General features: G+C 34.7%; 2 protein-coding genes across 3 annotated transcripts in view; both read right to left on the bottom strand.

Moving 5' to 3' along the window:
* Positions 1-18,031, bottom strand: part of LOC109604153 (polycomb group protein Psc) — a 179,935-nt gene that overhangs the window by 158,661 nt on the left and 3,243 nt on the right. The window lies entirely within an intron of this gene.
* Positions 10,759-15,595, bottom strand: LOC126266000 (uncharacterized). Its single transcript, XM_049969124.1, has 2 exons — positions 15,551-15,595; positions 10,759-12,618 (listed from the first exon to the last, which is right to left on the bottom strand). Exons 1-2 carry the CDS (start codon positions 15,593-15,595, stop codon positions 10,759-10,761), a joined length of 1,905 nt encoding a protein of 634 aa, XP_049825081.1.

Genomic DNA, 18,031 nt, shown 5'->3' with positions numbered 1-18,031 from the left:
CGTTGGCCGGAAGAAAAATAAAACTATCATTATCGGCGAGGTCATTATCTTGTCTCCGGAAGACAATGCGTTTAAGGGTGATCGATCAAGTGCCGGTTTTCGTGGGTGGTGGGCGGGGGACCGGCCCAACGTCTGTCAACATCTCTCTTTCAGTTTGGGGCCGAGGGAACGGCATCATTTATAACGGTAGATTAGTGCACTCGCGGCCACCGCCAAAATAAGCGGGTCCCCCCGCCAGATAAAAACCGGAGGATTTTCGCGACAGACAGTTCGCTAACTATGTTTTAATGCCCGCTGTCTATCTGCCGGCTGAATCTACCTACACCATCGATTACGGGGGATTAAACCAGTCAGTGAAGGAGATTGGGCACAACTGATAGGTGGCCCAGTGTCGCCCAATTTCAAATCCGTAACACACACCCCGTTTAAATATAAAACAGTATGTTAATGCGTAAGGAAAGAAGTTAAGAGGCGATTGGCGGGCCCGTTACGGCCGTATCACCTGTTGTCGCAACACCAACCGGACGTTTTTCTATCGGAACGACCCAATCGCGGTTAATTTTCAGCGAGCCAATCTACATGAATTTTTCATGGTGCCGCTGCGGCGGAAAAACGTTCCCCCGGCAACGTGTTTTCGCGTCGAAAAACCGCCAACTCCGTAATTAGTTTTGAAAAGCAAATTAATACGTGCTCAGTTTTTAGGTCCACGCAGCGCTGGATTCAATACGGTTTTTTCATTTCGGACGCTAGTCCACGCGATAAGAAGTCATTAAAATGCTAATGCAAAGATAAAGTCATTAGGTAACAATTAAATTCGAAATTAATACTGCGTCGTTCATCGCATGAAAAACCGTCGAGGCGGTCTCCGGACTTTTTCATCTTCACATAAAATTACGCATCCCGTGCATCGACTGGAAATTTATTCGTGCCGTGCACGTTGGGGCGGTGGGGGGTTGACACACGTGCAATTTTTCCGGCACCCATCGTTCATTAGGCCCGGGCAATTCATCAAGCACTCCGGGCCTTTTCGGGGGGGCGCTACGGTTAAATTAGCGAAGGATCATTAGCCCGGAGTCTGGATGTCATCAGGACGAAAATTGTCTTACTTCCATCGTCTGGGGATGCTGCACAACGAAATTGAACGTGTGATGCAATTAACTTTGTCGTTCTTACTCTCGGGACAAAAACAATTGGTGTGAAATGAACATAATTGCAAAACGTGTTAGCTGTATTGCCTAGGAGTTGTTGATTCGCTGTGGCGCCACCTCGTGGCCAATAGCTTGAGTGCCTAATTGTTTAAATTCAGGCGAATTAGTTACATAAAACTTTGATATCATCTAAAGTTTCAAATCTGTCTTAGATTTATACAGAATTAGTTAAGAAGCTTTAGAACTGTCTTAATTTTATACAGAATAGGTTAAGAAATTTCAGAACTATGTTAATTTAATACAGAATTGATTAAAAAGTCTCAGAACTGTCTTAATTTTATATAGAATTGATTAAGAAGTTTCAGAACTGTCTTAATTTTTTTACAGAATTAGTTAAGAAGTTTCAGAACTGTTTTAGCTTTATATAGAATTGTTGAGAAGTTTCAGGACTGTCTTAATTGTATACAGAATTGGTTCAGAAGTTTCAAATCTGATTCAATTCTATACAGAATTAGTTAAACAATTTTATAACTGTCTTAATTTTTCTACAGAATTGTTTAATAAGTTTCAGAACTGTCTTAATTTTATACAGAATTGGTTAAGAAGTTTCAGGACTGTCTTAATTTTATACAGAATTGGTTAAGAAGTTTCAGAACTGTCTTAATTTTTCTAGAGAATTGTCTAAGAAGTTTCAGGACTGTCTTAATTTTATGCAGAATTGATTAGGAAATTTCAGAACTGTCTTAATTTTACACAAATTGGTTAAGAAGTTTTAAAACTGTTTTAATTTTATAAAGAACTGGTTAAGAAGTTTAAGAACTCTCTCAATGTTAAACAAAATTGGTTAAAATGTAATAAAAATCTGTCTTAGTTTTATATAGAATTGGTTAAGAAGTTTCAGAACTGTCTTAATTTTATGCAGAATTGGTTAAGACGTTTCAGAACTGACTTAGTTTTATACAGAATTGGTTGAGAAGTTTCAGGATTGTCTTAATTTTATGCAGAATTGGTTAAGAAGTTTCAGAACTGTCTTAATTTCTATACAGAATTGTTTAAGAAGTTTCAGAAACTGTCCTAATTTTATACAGAATTCGTTACGAAGTTTCATAACTGTCTTAGCTTTATACTGAATTGATTAAGAAGTTTCAGGACTGTCTTAATTTTATGCAGAACTGGTTAAGAAGTTTCAGAACTGTCTTAGTTTTATACAGAATTGGTTAAAACGTTTCAGGACTGACTTAGTTTTATACAGAATTGGTTGAGAAGTTTCAGGATTGTCTTAATTTTATGTAGAATTGGTTAAGAAATTTTAGAACTGTATAATTTTATACAGAATTGGTTAAGAAGTTTCACAATTGTGTTAATTTTCTATAGAATTGGTTCAGATGTTTCAAATTTGTTTTAATTTTATACAGAATTGATTAAACAATTTTAGAAATGTCTTAATTTTATAAAGAATTGGTTAAAAATTTAAAGAATTGGAAATGTGATAATTTTATACAGAATTGGTTAAGAAGTTTCGGAACTGTCTTAATTTTATACAGAATTGGTTAAGAAGTTTTAGATCTCTCGTAATTTTATACAGAATTGATTAAGACGTTTCAAAACAAAAACGGAGTCTGGATGTCATCAGGACGAAAATTGTCTTACTTCCATCGTCTGGGGATGCTGCACAACGAAATTGAACGTGTGATGCAATTAACTTTGTCGTTCTTACTCTCGGGACAAAAACAATTGGTGTGAAATGAACATAATTGCAAAACGTGTTAGCTGTATTGCCTAGGAGTTGTTGATTCGCTGTGGCGCCACCTCGTGGCCAATAGCTTGAGTGCCTAATTGTTTAAATTCAGGCGAATTAGTTACATAAAACTTTGATATCATCTAAAGTTTCAAATCTGTCTTAGATTTATACAGAATTAGTTAAGAAGCTTTAGAACTGTCTTAATTTTATACAGAATAGGTTAAGAAATTTCAGAACTATGTTAATTTAATACAGAATTGATTAAAAAGTCTCAGAACTGTCTTAATTTTATATAGAATTGATTAAGAAGTTTCAGAACTGTCTTAATTTTTTTACAGAATTAGTTAAGAAGTTTCAGAACTGTTTTAGCTTTATATAGAATTGTTGAGAAGTTTCAGGACTGTCTTAATTGTATACAGAATTGGTTCAGAAGTTTCAAATCTGATTCAATTCTATACAGAATTAGTTAAACAATTTTATAACTGTCTTAATTTTTCTACAGAATTGTTTAATAAGTTTCAGAACTGTCTTAATTTTATACAGAATTGGTTAAGAAGTTTCAGGACTGTCTTAATTTTATACAGAATTGGTTAAGAAGTTTCAGAACTGTCTTAATTTTTCTAGAGAATTGTCTAAGAAGTTTCAGGACTGTCTTAATTTTATGCAGAATTGATTAGGAAATTTCAGAACTGTCTTAATTTTACACAAATTGGTTAAGAAGTTTTAAAACTGTTTTAATTTTATAAAGAACTGGTTAAGAAGTTTGAGAACTCTCTCAATGTTAAACAAAATTGGTTAAAATGTAATAAAAATCTGTCTTAGTTTTATATAGAATTGGTTAAGAAGTTTCAGAACTGTCTTAATTTTATGCAGAATTGGTTAAGACGTTTCAGAACTGACTTAGTTTTATACAGAATTGGTTGAGAAGTTTCAGGATTGTCTTAATTTTATGCAGAATTGGTTAAGAAGTTTCAGAACTGTCTTAATTTCTATACAGAATTGTTTAAGAAGTTTCAGAAACTGTCCTAATTTTATACAGAATTCGTTACGAAGTTTCATAACTGTCTTAGCTTTATACTGAATTGATTAAGAAGTTTCAGGACTGTCTTAATTTTATGCAGAACTGGTTAAGAAGTTTCAGAACTGTCTTAGTTTTATACAGAATTGGTTAAAACGTTTCAGGACTGACTTAGTTTTATACAGAATTGGTTGAGAAGTTTCAGGATTGTCTTAATTTTATGTAGAATTGGTTAAGAAATTTTAGAACTGTATAATTTTATACAGAATTGGTTAAGAAGTTTCACAATTGTGTTAATTTTCTATAGAATTGGTTCAGATGTTTCAAATTTGTTTTAATTTTATACAGAATTGATTAAACAATTTTAGAAATGTCTTAATTTTATAAAGAATTGGTTAAAAATTTAAAGAATTGGAAATGTGATAATTTTATACAGAATTGGTTAAGAAGTTTCGGAACTGTCTTAATTTTATACAGAATTGGTTAAGAAGTTTTAGATCTCTCGTAATTTTATACAGAATTGATTAAGACGTTTCAAAACTGTTTTAATTTTAAAAAGGGTTAAGATGTTTCATAACTATATTAAATTTACACAGAATTGGTTAAAAAGATTTATAACTGTCTTAATTTTATGCAGAATTGGTTAAGAAGTTTTAAAACTGTCTTAAATTTAATCAGAATTGGTTAAGTTTAAAAAAATTTAAATTTTAAGAAGAATTAGTGTAAAATGAACATAACTGTACAATGTGATAATTGTATTGCCTAAAAGCTGTAAATTTGTTATGGCGCCACCTCGTGGCTAATAGCTTGAGTGTGTAATTGTTTAAAGTCAGACGCATTAATTACACAAAACCTCGATATCATCTGGCGTTAATTAATCCACTCAGGAAACGATCTAATGTTTCAAGTCATATTTCAGGGAGATCTTACAACAAAGCGCACTCACCCCGGTTTTTTGGGCGGGGGTGCAAACTTACCATAATTAATGTGCCGACGTTAATATCCGCTGACCCCTGTCCGCCGCCGCAAAGGAGGCCCGTAATTAATCGGAATGCAGATTGTTACTGCAACCCCGCCACTCGAGAAACTAACCCCCTCCCCCATCCACACACCCGCTTGCAGAGCCGAAATTGTCAAATAAACAGCGCAAAAACCCAGTCAAAACAACGAAAAAGCCGAATACGCCCCTGCGACAAAAAGCAGAGCCGTCCCAGTCCGGAGCCGCTCTCATTTTTCAACCTCCGGAAAAAACCCACCCCCGCCAAGCAAAAAATCCGGTTTTTTTTTTCGGCCGGCGATGCGTGGATGTTCCGGCGTTTTTGTCGTGGCCCACTTTCGCCGCTGCTGCGGCACCGAGATGAACGAAAAGGAGATGATGATGAAAAGAAAAAAAAAACGGGGCCGAACGTTCGGGGTCATTAACGGGGTCCGAAATGGATTCTCCGGGTAGCACATATGCGATTATCGGATCCGGGGGAAAGGGTGCAGATTATCTTTGTAGTTCTCTCCGTTTGCCCGAGTCGGTGCTTCGGTTTTTTCCTATTTTGTTTCTTGGGTCTGCAGTTCGTTAACCAAGTTTTACTTCCTATTATGTAAAACACGGCGAATCGCTGATTATAATAATCGGAGGCGAAACCCGAACGGAACGTGCTCGATTGTGACTTTCCTTTTATTTATTTCACGCTTGGTCGCAGCATCCGAAGTGTCATGATTCTGTTTCTGATTAACTTTTGCCGTTTTTGCGCAGCGGCGTTTTTTTCGCCTACAAATATGTGGTCGTCACTCAAATCCAACCGTGTCAAACCGAATTGTTTTCCGTACCGTTAACGGTACCATTTGGTGAAAATAGAAAAAAATAAAACGGAACAAACTAGTCGGGACTTAAATCGGGCTCGTGCAATGGCCACCCGCTCGTCTAACGTTAACCAAATTAAATTGTCGACGGGACAAAAGGTTTTTATCGCCACGGAAGAACGACGAAAGTAATTAATTTAAACACTCGAAAGTAATTACGGGAGGATGAGTCGTGATTTTTGCCATGCCCCTTTATGCTGGGAACGATGCTCAACCCTTGTAATTGAATTTTGTTGGGACGAGTAATAAGTTTTTGTCGGGATTCTTGTAATTTTTGAAATTATGCAACTTAGGCACTTTGGACTCGTAGTTAAATTTATTATTTAATGTATAAATTATTTAGAAACCTTTCTAATTTTATTCAGAACTTATTAGGAGGTTGCAGAACAGGAGTTCTTATCTTTATCTTAACCTTAACTTTAGACAAAATTGATTAAGAAGTCAAAACTGACTTAATTTTTTATAGATTCGTTAAGAAGTCTCAAAATTGATTAATTATATACAGAACTGATTAAGAACTGTCTTAATTTTACACAAAATTGGATAGGAAGTTTTAGAACTGATTTAATTTTATACAGAATTGGTTAAAAAATTTTAGAACTGTCTACATTTTATACAAAATTGGTTAAGAAGTTTCAGAACTGTCTTAATTTTATATAGAATTGGTTAAAAAGTTTCAGAACTGTCTTAATTTTATATAGAATTGGTTAGAAAGTTTAAGAACCGTATTAATTTAATATAGAATTGGTTAAAAGTTTTAGAACAGTCTTTATTTTATTCAGAATTGATTAAGAAGTTTCAGAACTGTCTTAATATTATACAAAATTGGTTTTAAAAGTTACAGAACAATCTTCATTTTATACAGAATTGGTTAAGAAGTTTCAGAACTGTCTTAATATTATACAGAATTGGTTATATAGTTTAATAACTGTCTTAATTTTATACAGAATTGGATAGGAAGTTTTAGAACTGTCTTAATTTTACACAAAATTGGTTTTAAAAGTTTTAGAACTGCCTTAATTTGTTACAGAATTGGTTAGGAAGTTTTAGAACTGTCTTAATTTTATACATAATTGGTTTAAAAAGTTTCAGAACTGCCTTAATTTGTTACAGAATTGGTCAGGAAGATTTAGAACTGTCTTTATTTTATACAGAATTGCTTTTAAAAGTTTCAGAACTGCCTTAATTTGTTACAGAATTGGTCAGGAAGTTTTAGAACTGTCTTTATTTTATACAGAATTGGTTAGGAAGTTTCAGAACAGTCTTAATTTTATACAGAAATGGTTAGGAATTTTAAAATCGTCTTAATTTTATACAGAATTGTTTAAGAAGCTTCAGAACTGTGTTAATTTTGTACAGAATTATTTAAAATGTTTTAAAACTGTCTTAATTTTATATAGAATTGGTTCAGAAGTTTCAGAACTGTCTTAATTTTACACAGAATTGGTTTAAAAAGTTTCAGAACTTTCTTAATTTTATACAAAATTGGATAGGAAGTTTTAGAACTGTCTTAATTTTACACAGAATTGGTTTTAAAAGTTTCAGAACTGCCTTAATTTGTTACAGAATTTGTTAGGAAGTTTTAGAACTGCCTTAATTTTATACAGAATTGGTTTAAAAAGTTTCAGAACTGTCTTCATTTTATACAGAATTAGTTAGGAAGTTTCAGAACAGTCTTAATTTTTTACAGAAATGGTTGGGAAGTTTTAAAACCGTCTTAATTTTAAAAAGAATTGTTTAAGAAGCTTCAGAACTGTCTTAATTTTGTACAGAATTATTTAAAATGTTTTAAAACTGTCTTAATTTTATATAGAATTGGTTAAGAAGTTTCAGAACTGTCTTAATTTTACATAGAATTGGTTTAAAAAGTTTCAGAACTGCCTTAATTTTATATAGAATTGGTTAAAATGTTTTAGAACTGTTTTCATTTTATATAGAATTGGTTAGGAAGTTTTAGAACTGTCTTAATTTTATACAGAATTGGTTAAGAAGTTTCAGAACTGTCTTAATATTATACAGAATTGGTTAAGAAATTTTAAAACTGTCTTAATTTTATACAAAATTGGTTAAGAAGTTTTAAAATTATATTTTATACAAAATTGGCTGAAAAATTTCATAAGTAATTAGTACGTTATTGTTAGTAACATGATTATTATTAAAAGTAATAACACAACAAACATCAAATAGACTTACGTATAACTTAATAAATATTAATAAAAACTTGTGTGTGTTATTTTTTACCTATTCATAATAATCCGGAAGTTTCGATAAACCGGTGTTTATCCGTTCTTGCTTGTGTCGGATTATCGAGATTGTACCGTACCTTAATCCACTGCGGGGGACTAAAAAGGTAGAAACATTCGTTTCGCACGTAATCCCCAATCCGCACGGTTAATTACTCCGGACAAACACGCCGTTTCCCGTCCGAAATCCGCAACGGTATCATCATCATTACCCTGAACTTGACGTAAGTGAGGTAGCTGCAGTCCGTTCGGCTAATGACACGGCGTGTGTGCCTCGCTAATCTGCCCCACGGCTCCCGCCTTGGACCGCACCAAAAAAAAGCACACCTATTAGACCGCGGCTTAATTAACGCAAAAAAAAAAAATGAATTGCGGAACGTGAAACTGGCGCGAGAATTGAATTTTCAGAGGATACTTATGAGTTGTGGGAGGTCGAGGGATTACAGAAATACTTAGAGAACTTTCAGTCGCATTAATTGTGTCCTAGTCTTTTACAAAACTTCTTAATTTTCTAAAGAACTGCTGAGGAAGTTTCAGAACTGCTTTAATTTTATACAGAATAGCTTTGGAAGTTTCAGAACTGTCTTATTTTTATACAGAACAGTTTAGGAAGTTTCATAACTGTCTTATTTTTATGTAGAACTGTTTAGGAAGTTTCAAAACTGTCTTAATTTTCTAAAAAACTGCTTAGAAAGTTTCAGAACTGTCTTATTTTTATACAGAATAGGTTAGGAATTTTCGGAACTGTCTTATTTTTTATGTAGAACTGTTTAGGAAGTTTCAAAACTGTCTTATTTTCTATGTAGAGCTGTTTAGGAAGTTTCAAAACTGTCTTAATTTTCTAAAGAACTGCTTAGGAAGTTTCAGAAGTGTCTTATTTTTATAAAGAATTGGTTGGAAAGTTTCAGAACTGTCTTATTTTTATACAGAATAGCTTAGGAAGTTTCAGAACTGTCATATTTTTATACAGAATAGGTTAGGAAGTTTCAAAACTGTCTTATTTTCTATGTAGAACTGTTTAGGAAGTTTCAAAACCGTCTTAATTTTCTAAAGAATTACTTAGAAAGTTTCAAAACTGTCTTATTTTTTATGTAGAACTGTTTAAGAAGTTTCAAAACTGTCTTAGTTTTCTAAAGAACTGCTTAGGAAGTTTCAGAACTGTCTTATTTTTATAAAGAATTGGTTAGAAAGTTTCAGAACTGTCTTATTTTTATACAGAATAGATTAGGAAGTTTCAGAACTGTCTTATTTTTATACAGAATACGTTAGAAAGTTTCAAAACTGTCTTAATTTTTAAAAAATTACTTAGGAAGTTTCAGAACTGTCTTATTTTTTATGTATAACTATTTCAAAACTGTCCTAATTCTTCAAAACTCCTTAAGAAGTTTAAAAAATGTCTTAGTTTACTAAAAAAACCGCTTAAAATCTTTCAGAATTGTTTTAATTATGCACAGAATTGTTCAGAAAGTTTCAGAACTATCTTATTTTTATGTAGAACTGCTTAGGAATTTACAGAACGGTCTTATTTTTGTACAAAAATCGTTAAGAAGTTTTAGAATTATCTCAATATTATACAGCACCAAAGAAAAAAACTACAGAACGTAAAACGGGCTAGAGAATTGAATGTCCATCGGACACTCTCGAGTTGTAGGGGGTGGCGTGGATTACCACATAACACTTTTATCTGACGCCGGACAAGCGGTCAGAGGGAAGAGGGTTCCCCGATGCAGATTAGAACGTCCGAGGCGTTCTAATCTCTCGGTTTTCGGACAAGACACTTTAATGCCACCGTTCGCTGCGGTAATTTGCCCGTCTGATTGGACATTTTTCATATTGCCTTTTATTAGCGTTACGAATCGTGACAAAAAAACAGTGCGTATTTGCATGTGTGAGGTCTCGCATCGTTATTAGGGGCAGTGGCGTGCCACCTCGACGGTGTGAGACGGATTAAACCTTAACGCCGTTCGAATTTTATCACATTAACGGCGAAATATTTTAGTCGTTATCTTCCCATCTTATTGTGGCATCCGCTGAACAATCCGCCTCCATTCGACCGAGTCGGTTGGTCGTTTTTTTTTTGTTTCTATCCATTATTATTGTTTCATTGCACCGAAACGCACGTAGATCATTATAGCCGGGAAGTGTGTGGATCTCGTAAGCATCCTATGCGGTCTCGGGTGCGGATTGGAAAATAATAATAAAAAAAACTGATATCGGAACCGATGCGGTGGCAGCAGTCGGTTAATTGGAAATGCGTGCGGTTGAGGTGAAAAATAAATAATGTTGGTTTTGATGAGGGGTCATCGTTTCACTTTGTTTGCATCTCTACAAAACTGTCCAAGACTAATATTTACCCTTAACTTTGTCATTTCAAATGAGACACCCTCTATATTAATATATCTTTTGGACCACGAACGTGAAACATCCTGTATAGGGATATATAATATAATAATTCTCCTCAGAACTGTCTTAATTTTATACAGAAGTTTCAAATTTGTCTTAATTTTATACAAAATTGTTTAAGAAGTTTCAGAACTGTCTTTATTTTATTTAGAATTGGTTAAAAAGTTTCAGAACTGTCTTAATTTTATACAGAATTGGTTAGGAAGTTTTAGAACTGTCTTAATTATACAGTGTCAAAAATGATGAACGTATCTACTCGTGTATGGAGACGGAACATCAATGTTGCCTTTGTAAACAAAAGAGAAAGATATACATGCAATTATGTGGGCGGGCCAGACTGACTAGAGGGAATCATTTGGTTTTTCTGTGTTTAGCATGCGGTTCGTCTGATGATATGGTTGTGATATGGTGGTGGTAGTGGTATTGATAGTGATAGTAGTAGTGGTAGTTGTTGTAGTAGTGGTAGTGGTATTGGTAGTGGTATTGGTAGTGGTAGTGATAGTGGTAGTGGTAGTGGTCGTGATAGTGATAGTGGTAGTGGTAGTGGTCGTGGTAGTGGTGGTGGTAGTGGTACTGGTAGTCGTAGTGGTACTGGTAGTGGTAGTGGTAGTGATAGTGTAGTGGCAGTGTGATGGTAGTGCAGTGGTAGTGTAGTGGTAGTACAGTGGTAGTGCAGTGGTAGTGCAGTGGTAGTGCAGTGGTAGTGCAGTGGTAGTGCAGTGGTAGTGTAGTGGTAATGCAGTGGTAATGCAGTGGTAGTGCGGGGGTAGTGCAGTGATAGTGCGGGGGTAGTGCGGTGGTAGTGCGGTGGTAGTGCGGTGGTAGTGCAGTGGTAGTGCGGGGGTAGTGCAGTGGTAGTGCGGGGGTAGTGTAGTGATAGTGCGGGGGTAGTGTAGTGGTAGTGCAGTGGTAGTGCGGGGGTAGTGTAGTGGTAGTGTAGTGGTAATGCAGTGGTAATGCAGTGGTAGTGCGGGGGTAGTGCGGTGGTAGTGCAGTGGTAGTGCAGTGGTAGTGCGGTGGTAGTGCGGTGGTAGTGCGGTGGTAGTGCGGGGGTAGTGCAGTGGTAGTGCGGGGGTAGTGCAGTGGTAGTGCGGGGGTAGTGTAGTGATAGTGCGGGGGTAGTGTAGTGGTAGTGCAGTGGTAGTGCGGGGGTAGTGTAGTGGTAGTGGAGTGGTAGTGCGGGGGTAGTGTAGTGGTAGTGCGGTGGTAGTGCGGTGGTAGTGCAGTGGTAGTGCAGTGGTAGTGCGGTGGTAGTGCGGTGGTAGTGCGGGGGTAGTGCGGTGGTAGTGCAGTGGTAGTGCGGGGGTAGTGTAGTGGTAGTGCGGGGGTAGTGTAGTGGTAGTGCGGGGGTAGTGCGGGGGTAGTGCAGTGGTAGTGCGGGGGTAGTGTAGTGGTAGTGCGGGGGTAGTGTAGTGGTAGTGCGGGGGTGGTGCGGGGGTAGTGCAGTGGTAGTGCGGTGGTAGTGCAGGGGTAGTGCGGGGGTAGTGCAGGGGTAGTGCGGGGGTAGTGCGGGGGTAGTGCAGGGGTAGTGCGGGGATAGTGCGGGGGTAGTGCGGGGGTAGTGCGGGGGTAGTGCGGTGGTAGTGCGGGGGTAGTGCGGGGGTAGTGCGGTGGTAGTGCGGTGGTAGTGCGGGGGTAGTGCAGTGGTAGTGCGGGGGTAGTGCAGTGGTAGTGTAGGGGTAGTGCGGGGGTAGTGCGGGGGTAGTGCGGGGGTAGTGCGGTGGTAGTGCGGGGGTAGTGCGGGGGTAGTGCGGTGGTAGTGCGGTGGTAGTGCGGGGGTAGTGCAGTGGTAGTGCGGGGGTAGTGCAGTGGTAGTGCAGGGGTAGTGCGGGGGTAGTGCAGTGGTAGTGCAGGGGTAGTGCGGTGGTAGTGCGGGGGTAGTGCGGGGGTAGTGCGGGGGTAGTGCGGTGGTAGTGCGGTGGTAGTGCGGGGGTAGTGCGGTGGTAGTGCGGGGGTAGTGCGGTGGTAGTGCGGTGGTAGTGCGGGGGTAGTGTAGTGGTAGTGCAGTGGTAGTGCGGGGGTAGTGCAGTGGTAGTGCAGTGGTAGTGCAGGGGTAGTGCGGGGGTAGTGCAGGGGTAGTGCGGGGGTAGTGCGGGGGTAGTGCGGGGGTAGTGCGGGGGTAGTGCGGGGGTAGTGTAGTGGCAGTGGTATTGGTATTGGTGGTGATTGTGGTAGTGGTAGTGATCGTAATAGTTGTTGTGTTGTGATGGTCTAAATTTTATACAGAATTGGTCAAGAAGAATAGTGTCTTAATTTTGTGCAGAATTGGTACGGAGGTTTCAGAACTGTTTTAATTTTAAACTGAATTGGTTTAGAAGTTTCAGGACTGTCTTAATTTTATACAGAATTGGTTAAAAAGTTTCAGAACTGTCTTTGTTTTAATTTTTTATAGAATTGGTTAAGAACTGTATTATGTTTGGTTTAGGTATGTTTTATAATTGTCTTACTTTTATACAGATTTGGTCAGGAAGTGAAACGTTTTAGTCATACACAGAATTAGTTAGAAAGTTACAAAACTTTTATTAATAATAATTTTATATAAAATTACCCATTGAATAATAAATAATATTATAATTATATATTTAATAAATTTTTTAATTGTACATTGTCTATTTTTTTAATTTCTCTTCAAATTATTTAAGTAAGAGTATAAAAAATTAGGCAAACTTTGTTTTTATGGATGGTCCTCTCTTCTTATTCCATCTCTTGTCACATCAGTTTTTTTAGAAGTAGTTGTTGTTTAATAACTGGTTAATCAGATTCTCAAAAATTCTTTCGAAAATTATACATAAACATCGAGGGAGCCAGAAGAAACGGAGAGATTGGAGGCACAGACGGACGGGTGAATATTCATCGGCCGGTGCATCTCGCATTCCCACCCGACCGCGCAAAAAATCCGTAATTTTTAATTCGGCAACCGAGCCCTAATTACCCGAAACCCCGTCGCAAAAACATCACCGACGCACATAATGCGATCGGTGGAACAAAAGGCCGTTCCGATTTTCGTTCGCGACTAATTCGTTTTCGACTGGTATATATTTGCGATATATCAGCCGAGTGTCAGACGGGCACGTCGACGCTCGCGATCCTAAATTATGCCCAGATGGAGGGATGAGTTATCGACTTCCTCTTGCTGCGACTCAACCCCAGCGACATTCAGGGGGGATTATGCTAATTCCTCATCCGGGACGAACGATCTTTATTGGGTCACACTCGATGCACTTTAAATATCAATAAAATCCCGGCCAACAATGAAAAAATAAAAAACAAACAAAAAGGTTTACCATGAACTCAGAAGCAATATATCGTAAACTAAGTTTACTTATTAGTACAGTAGAATAAAGTATGTTTGTCTTCATCCAAATTTATTTTTTATCTTTTTAGAATGGATTGCACGTTATATAGAAGCTGAACTATTAAAGATTTGGTTAAGTTTCAATATTGTCTTAATTTTATACAGAATTGGTTAAGAAGATTCAGAACTGTCTTAATTTTATACAGAATTGGTTAAGAAGTTTCAAAAGTGACTTAATTTTATACAGAATAGGTTAAGAAGTTTGAGAACTGTTTTAATTTTATACAGAATAGGTTAAGAAGTTTCAGAACTGTCTTAATTTTATACAGAATTGGTTAAGAAGTTTCAAAACTGTCTTAATTTTATACAGAATTAGTTAGGAAGTTTCAGAACTGTCTTAATTTTATACAGAATTGGTTAAGAAGTTTCAAAACAGTCTTAATTTTATACAGAATTGATTAAGAAGTTTCAGAAGAGTCTTAGTTTTATACAGAATTGGTTAAGAAGCTTTAGAACTGTCTTAATTTTATACAGAATAGGTTAAGAAGTTTCAGAACTGTCTTAATTTTATACAGAATTGGTTAAGAAGTTTCAGAAGAGTCTTAGTTTTATACAGAATTGGTTAAGAAGCTTTAGAACTGTCTTAATTTTATACAGAATAGGTTAAGAAGTTTCAGAACTGTCTTAATTTTATACAGAATTGGTTAAGAAGTTTCAAAACTGTCTTAATTTTATACAGAATAGGTTAAGAAGTTTGGAACTGTCTTAATTTTAGACAGACTTGGTTAAGAAGTTTCAGAACTGTCTTAATTTTATACAGAATTGGTTAAGAAGTTTCAAAACTGTCTTAATTTTATACAGAATTGGTTAAGAAGCTTTAGAATTGTCTTAATTTATTACAGAATTGGTTAAGAAGTTTCAGAACTGTCTTAATTTTATATAGAATTGGTTAAGAAGTTTCTGAACTGTCTTAATTTTATACAGAATAGGTTAAGAAGTTTGAGAACTGTCTTATTTTTATATAGAATTGGTTAAGAAGTTTCAGAACTGTCTTAATTTTATACAGAATTGGTTAAGAAGTTTCAGAACTGTCTTAATTTTATACCGAATAGGTTAAGAAGTTTCAGAACTGTCTTAATTTTATACAGAATTGGTTAAGAAGCTTTAGAATTGTCTTAATTTATTACAGAATTGGTTAAGAAGTTTCAGAACTGTCTTAATTTTATACAGAATTGGTTAAGAAGTTTCAGAACTGTCTTAATTTTATACCGAATAGGTTAAGAAGTTTCAGAACTGTCTTAATTTTATACAGAATTGGTTAAGAAGCTTTAGAATTGTCTTAATTTATTACAGAATTGGTTAAGAAGTTTCAGAACTGTCTTAATTTTATTTAGAATTGGTTAAGAAGTTTCAGAACTGTCTTAATTTTATACAGTATAGGTTAAGAAGTTTCAGAACTGTCTTAATTTTATACAGAATAGGTTAAGAAGTTTGAGAACTGTCTTAATTTTATATAGAATTGGTTAAGAAGTTTCAGAACTGTCTTAATTTTATACAGAATAGGTTAAGAAGTTTGAGAACTGTCTTAATTTTATATAGAATTGGTTAAGAAGTTTCAGAACTGTCTTAATTTTATACAGAATTGGTTAAGAAGTTTCAGAACTGTCTTAATTTTATACAGAATAGGTTAAAAAGTTTCAGAATTTTCTTAATTTTATACAGAATTGGTTAAGAAGTTTCAAAATTGTCTTAATTTTAGGTTAAGAAGTTTCAAAACTGACACAATTTTATATAGAATTGTTTCATGAACTTATAGAAGCAATATATCGTTAAACTAAGTTTACTTACTTGTTTGCAGTGGAATAACGTAAGTTTGTCTTCATTCAAATCCATTTTTTGTTTTTCTTTTTGATGGAGTTTGTACATTATTGAGCTATTAAAGACTATGAAAATTAGAGTAACGCATAAAACATCAAATAAATTTTAGGGACAATTAACAAACCTTGAAGAATATCTAAGAAGGGTCAAACTGAAATAACTGAATTTGTATAAAATTTGGAGAGAAGAGTATGGACAAATGAAAAATTAAGTGTTAAGAAAATACACTCTTAGTCTTGACTAGTCGCTTAATGATTGCAACAACTTTGAATACATCATATACTCATGCTTATTTATAGATAAATAATTACTCAACATAGTAGCCATATTATCGTCATATTTGATCTCGCGGACATCAATGTATCAAAGCCTATTCGCCGCCAGAAAATAAAACCACCTACGGTAGCACGGCAATTATACCAGCCGTAAATTTCCGATTTATTGTGCCGTAAATAATATTTAATACAAGTCCCAGTCAATACCTCCCCAGTTTAAATCATCTTCATCAGACTATTAATATTCAGGACACCGAATGGGACAAAAAAAATCGTTTACCTCCATTACCTAATAACCAAAAGAAAAACGTCGTTAATTAAATTATAAATCGAGGATCGAACGTTTCTTTTTTTTTTGTTCTTTGTTGTATCGCGTCACGCCTAAACGCGTCTTTTTGATTAGATTTATAATCAACGGTTCCCCCTTCGCACACGGGGGGGAATGACACGGCGGAAAGCGGCCTGGGGAAATTGATATTATTTTTATGGAGTCGCGCTGAAAATTACACATCGACAGCTGACGGTTTTATTAAAATTTAAACTGTTGCGTTGTTTATTAATTTGTCGCCAACTCTTAAGAAGATTTGAGGACAGGGAATCGTAACTGGTGTCTGCGATATTTTATTATCATCATTTTATTGAACAGAACGTTTGTTGGATAAAGCTGAATTATTATTATTATGAGTCAAAATTAAGATAAAACTTAAAAGTACAATTTAATAAAGAAGAATCCACTGAAAAAATATTAAAGTCTAATTTAACTGAATTTCTATAAAGATTGGGGGGAAATATATGGACAATTAAACATTTATGTAGAATGCCAAGAAATTAAAGAAGGAACACATAAATTAGAACAAAAGGAATTTGAAATTAATAAAAATGAAACAACTGATAGAATGGTGAACTGTAATTTACATAAATTTAGTTTAATTATTAAATAGTCAGATAATTAAGATAAAACTTACATGACATTAAAACAATTATCAAGACAATTAATTTAACAAACCTTGAGGAGTATCTAAGAAGAATTCATTGAAAAAATATTAAACTCAGACTAATTTAACTAAATTTTTATAAAGATTGGGGAGAAAGATATGGACAATTGAAACAAATTGTTGAGACAATTAATTTAACAAACCTTAAGAAGTATCTAAGATGAATTCAATGAAAAAAATTTAAAGTCAGGTTAATTTAACCGAATTTGTATAAAGATTGGGAAGAAGAATATGGACAATTGAACATTTATGAAGAATGTCATGAAATTAAAGAAGAAATGCGTCAAATCAAGAAAATTTGAAACAACTGATAGAATGGTGAACTGTAATTTATATAAATTTAGTTTAACTATTAAATGGACAGGAAATTAAGATAAAACTTACAAGACATTAAAAAAATTGTCAAGACAATTAATTTAACAAACCTTGAAGAGTATCTAAAAAGAATTCATTGAAAAAATATTAAAGTCAGACTGATTTTACTGAATTTCTATAAAGATTGGGGAGAAAGATATGGACAATTGAACATTTAAGAAGAATGCCATGAAATTAAAGAAGAAATGCATCAAATCAAGAAAATTTGAAACAACTGATAGAATGGTGAACTGTAATTTATATAAATTTAGTTTAACTATTAAATAGACAGGAAATTAAGATAAAACTTACAAGACATTTAAAAAATTGTCAAGACAATTAATTTATCAAACTTTGAAGAGTATCTAAGAAGAATTCATTGAAAAAATATTAAAGTCAGACTGATTTTACTGAATTTCTATAAAGATTGGGGAGAAAGATATGGACAATTGAAACAAATTGTTGAGACAATTAATTTAACAAACCTTAAGAAGTATCTAAGATGAATTCAATGAAAAAAATATAAAGTTAGGTTGATTTAACAGAATTTTATAAAGATTGGGAAGAAGAATATGGACAATTGAACATTTATGAGGAATGTCATGAAATTAAAGAAGAAATGCATCAAATCAAGAAAATTTGAAACAACTGATAGAATGGTGAACTGTAATTTATATAAATTTAGTTTAACTATTAAATGGACAGGAAATTAAGATAAAACTTACAAGACATTAAAAAAATTGTCAAGACAATTAATTTAACAAACCTTGAAGAGTATCTAAAAAGAATTCATTGAAAAAATATTAAAGTCAGACTGATTTTACTGA

This window comes from Aethina tumida, chromosome 6, assembly GCF_024364675.1.
Source record: "Aethina tumida isolate Nest 87 chromosome 6, icAetTumi1.1, whole genome shotgun sequence".
NCBI classification, from domain to species: domain Eukaryota; kingdom Metazoa; phylum Arthropoda; class Insecta; order Coleoptera; family Nitidulidae; genus Aethina; species Aethina tumida.
This window is presented reverse-complemented; position numbering and strand designations above follow the sequence as displayed.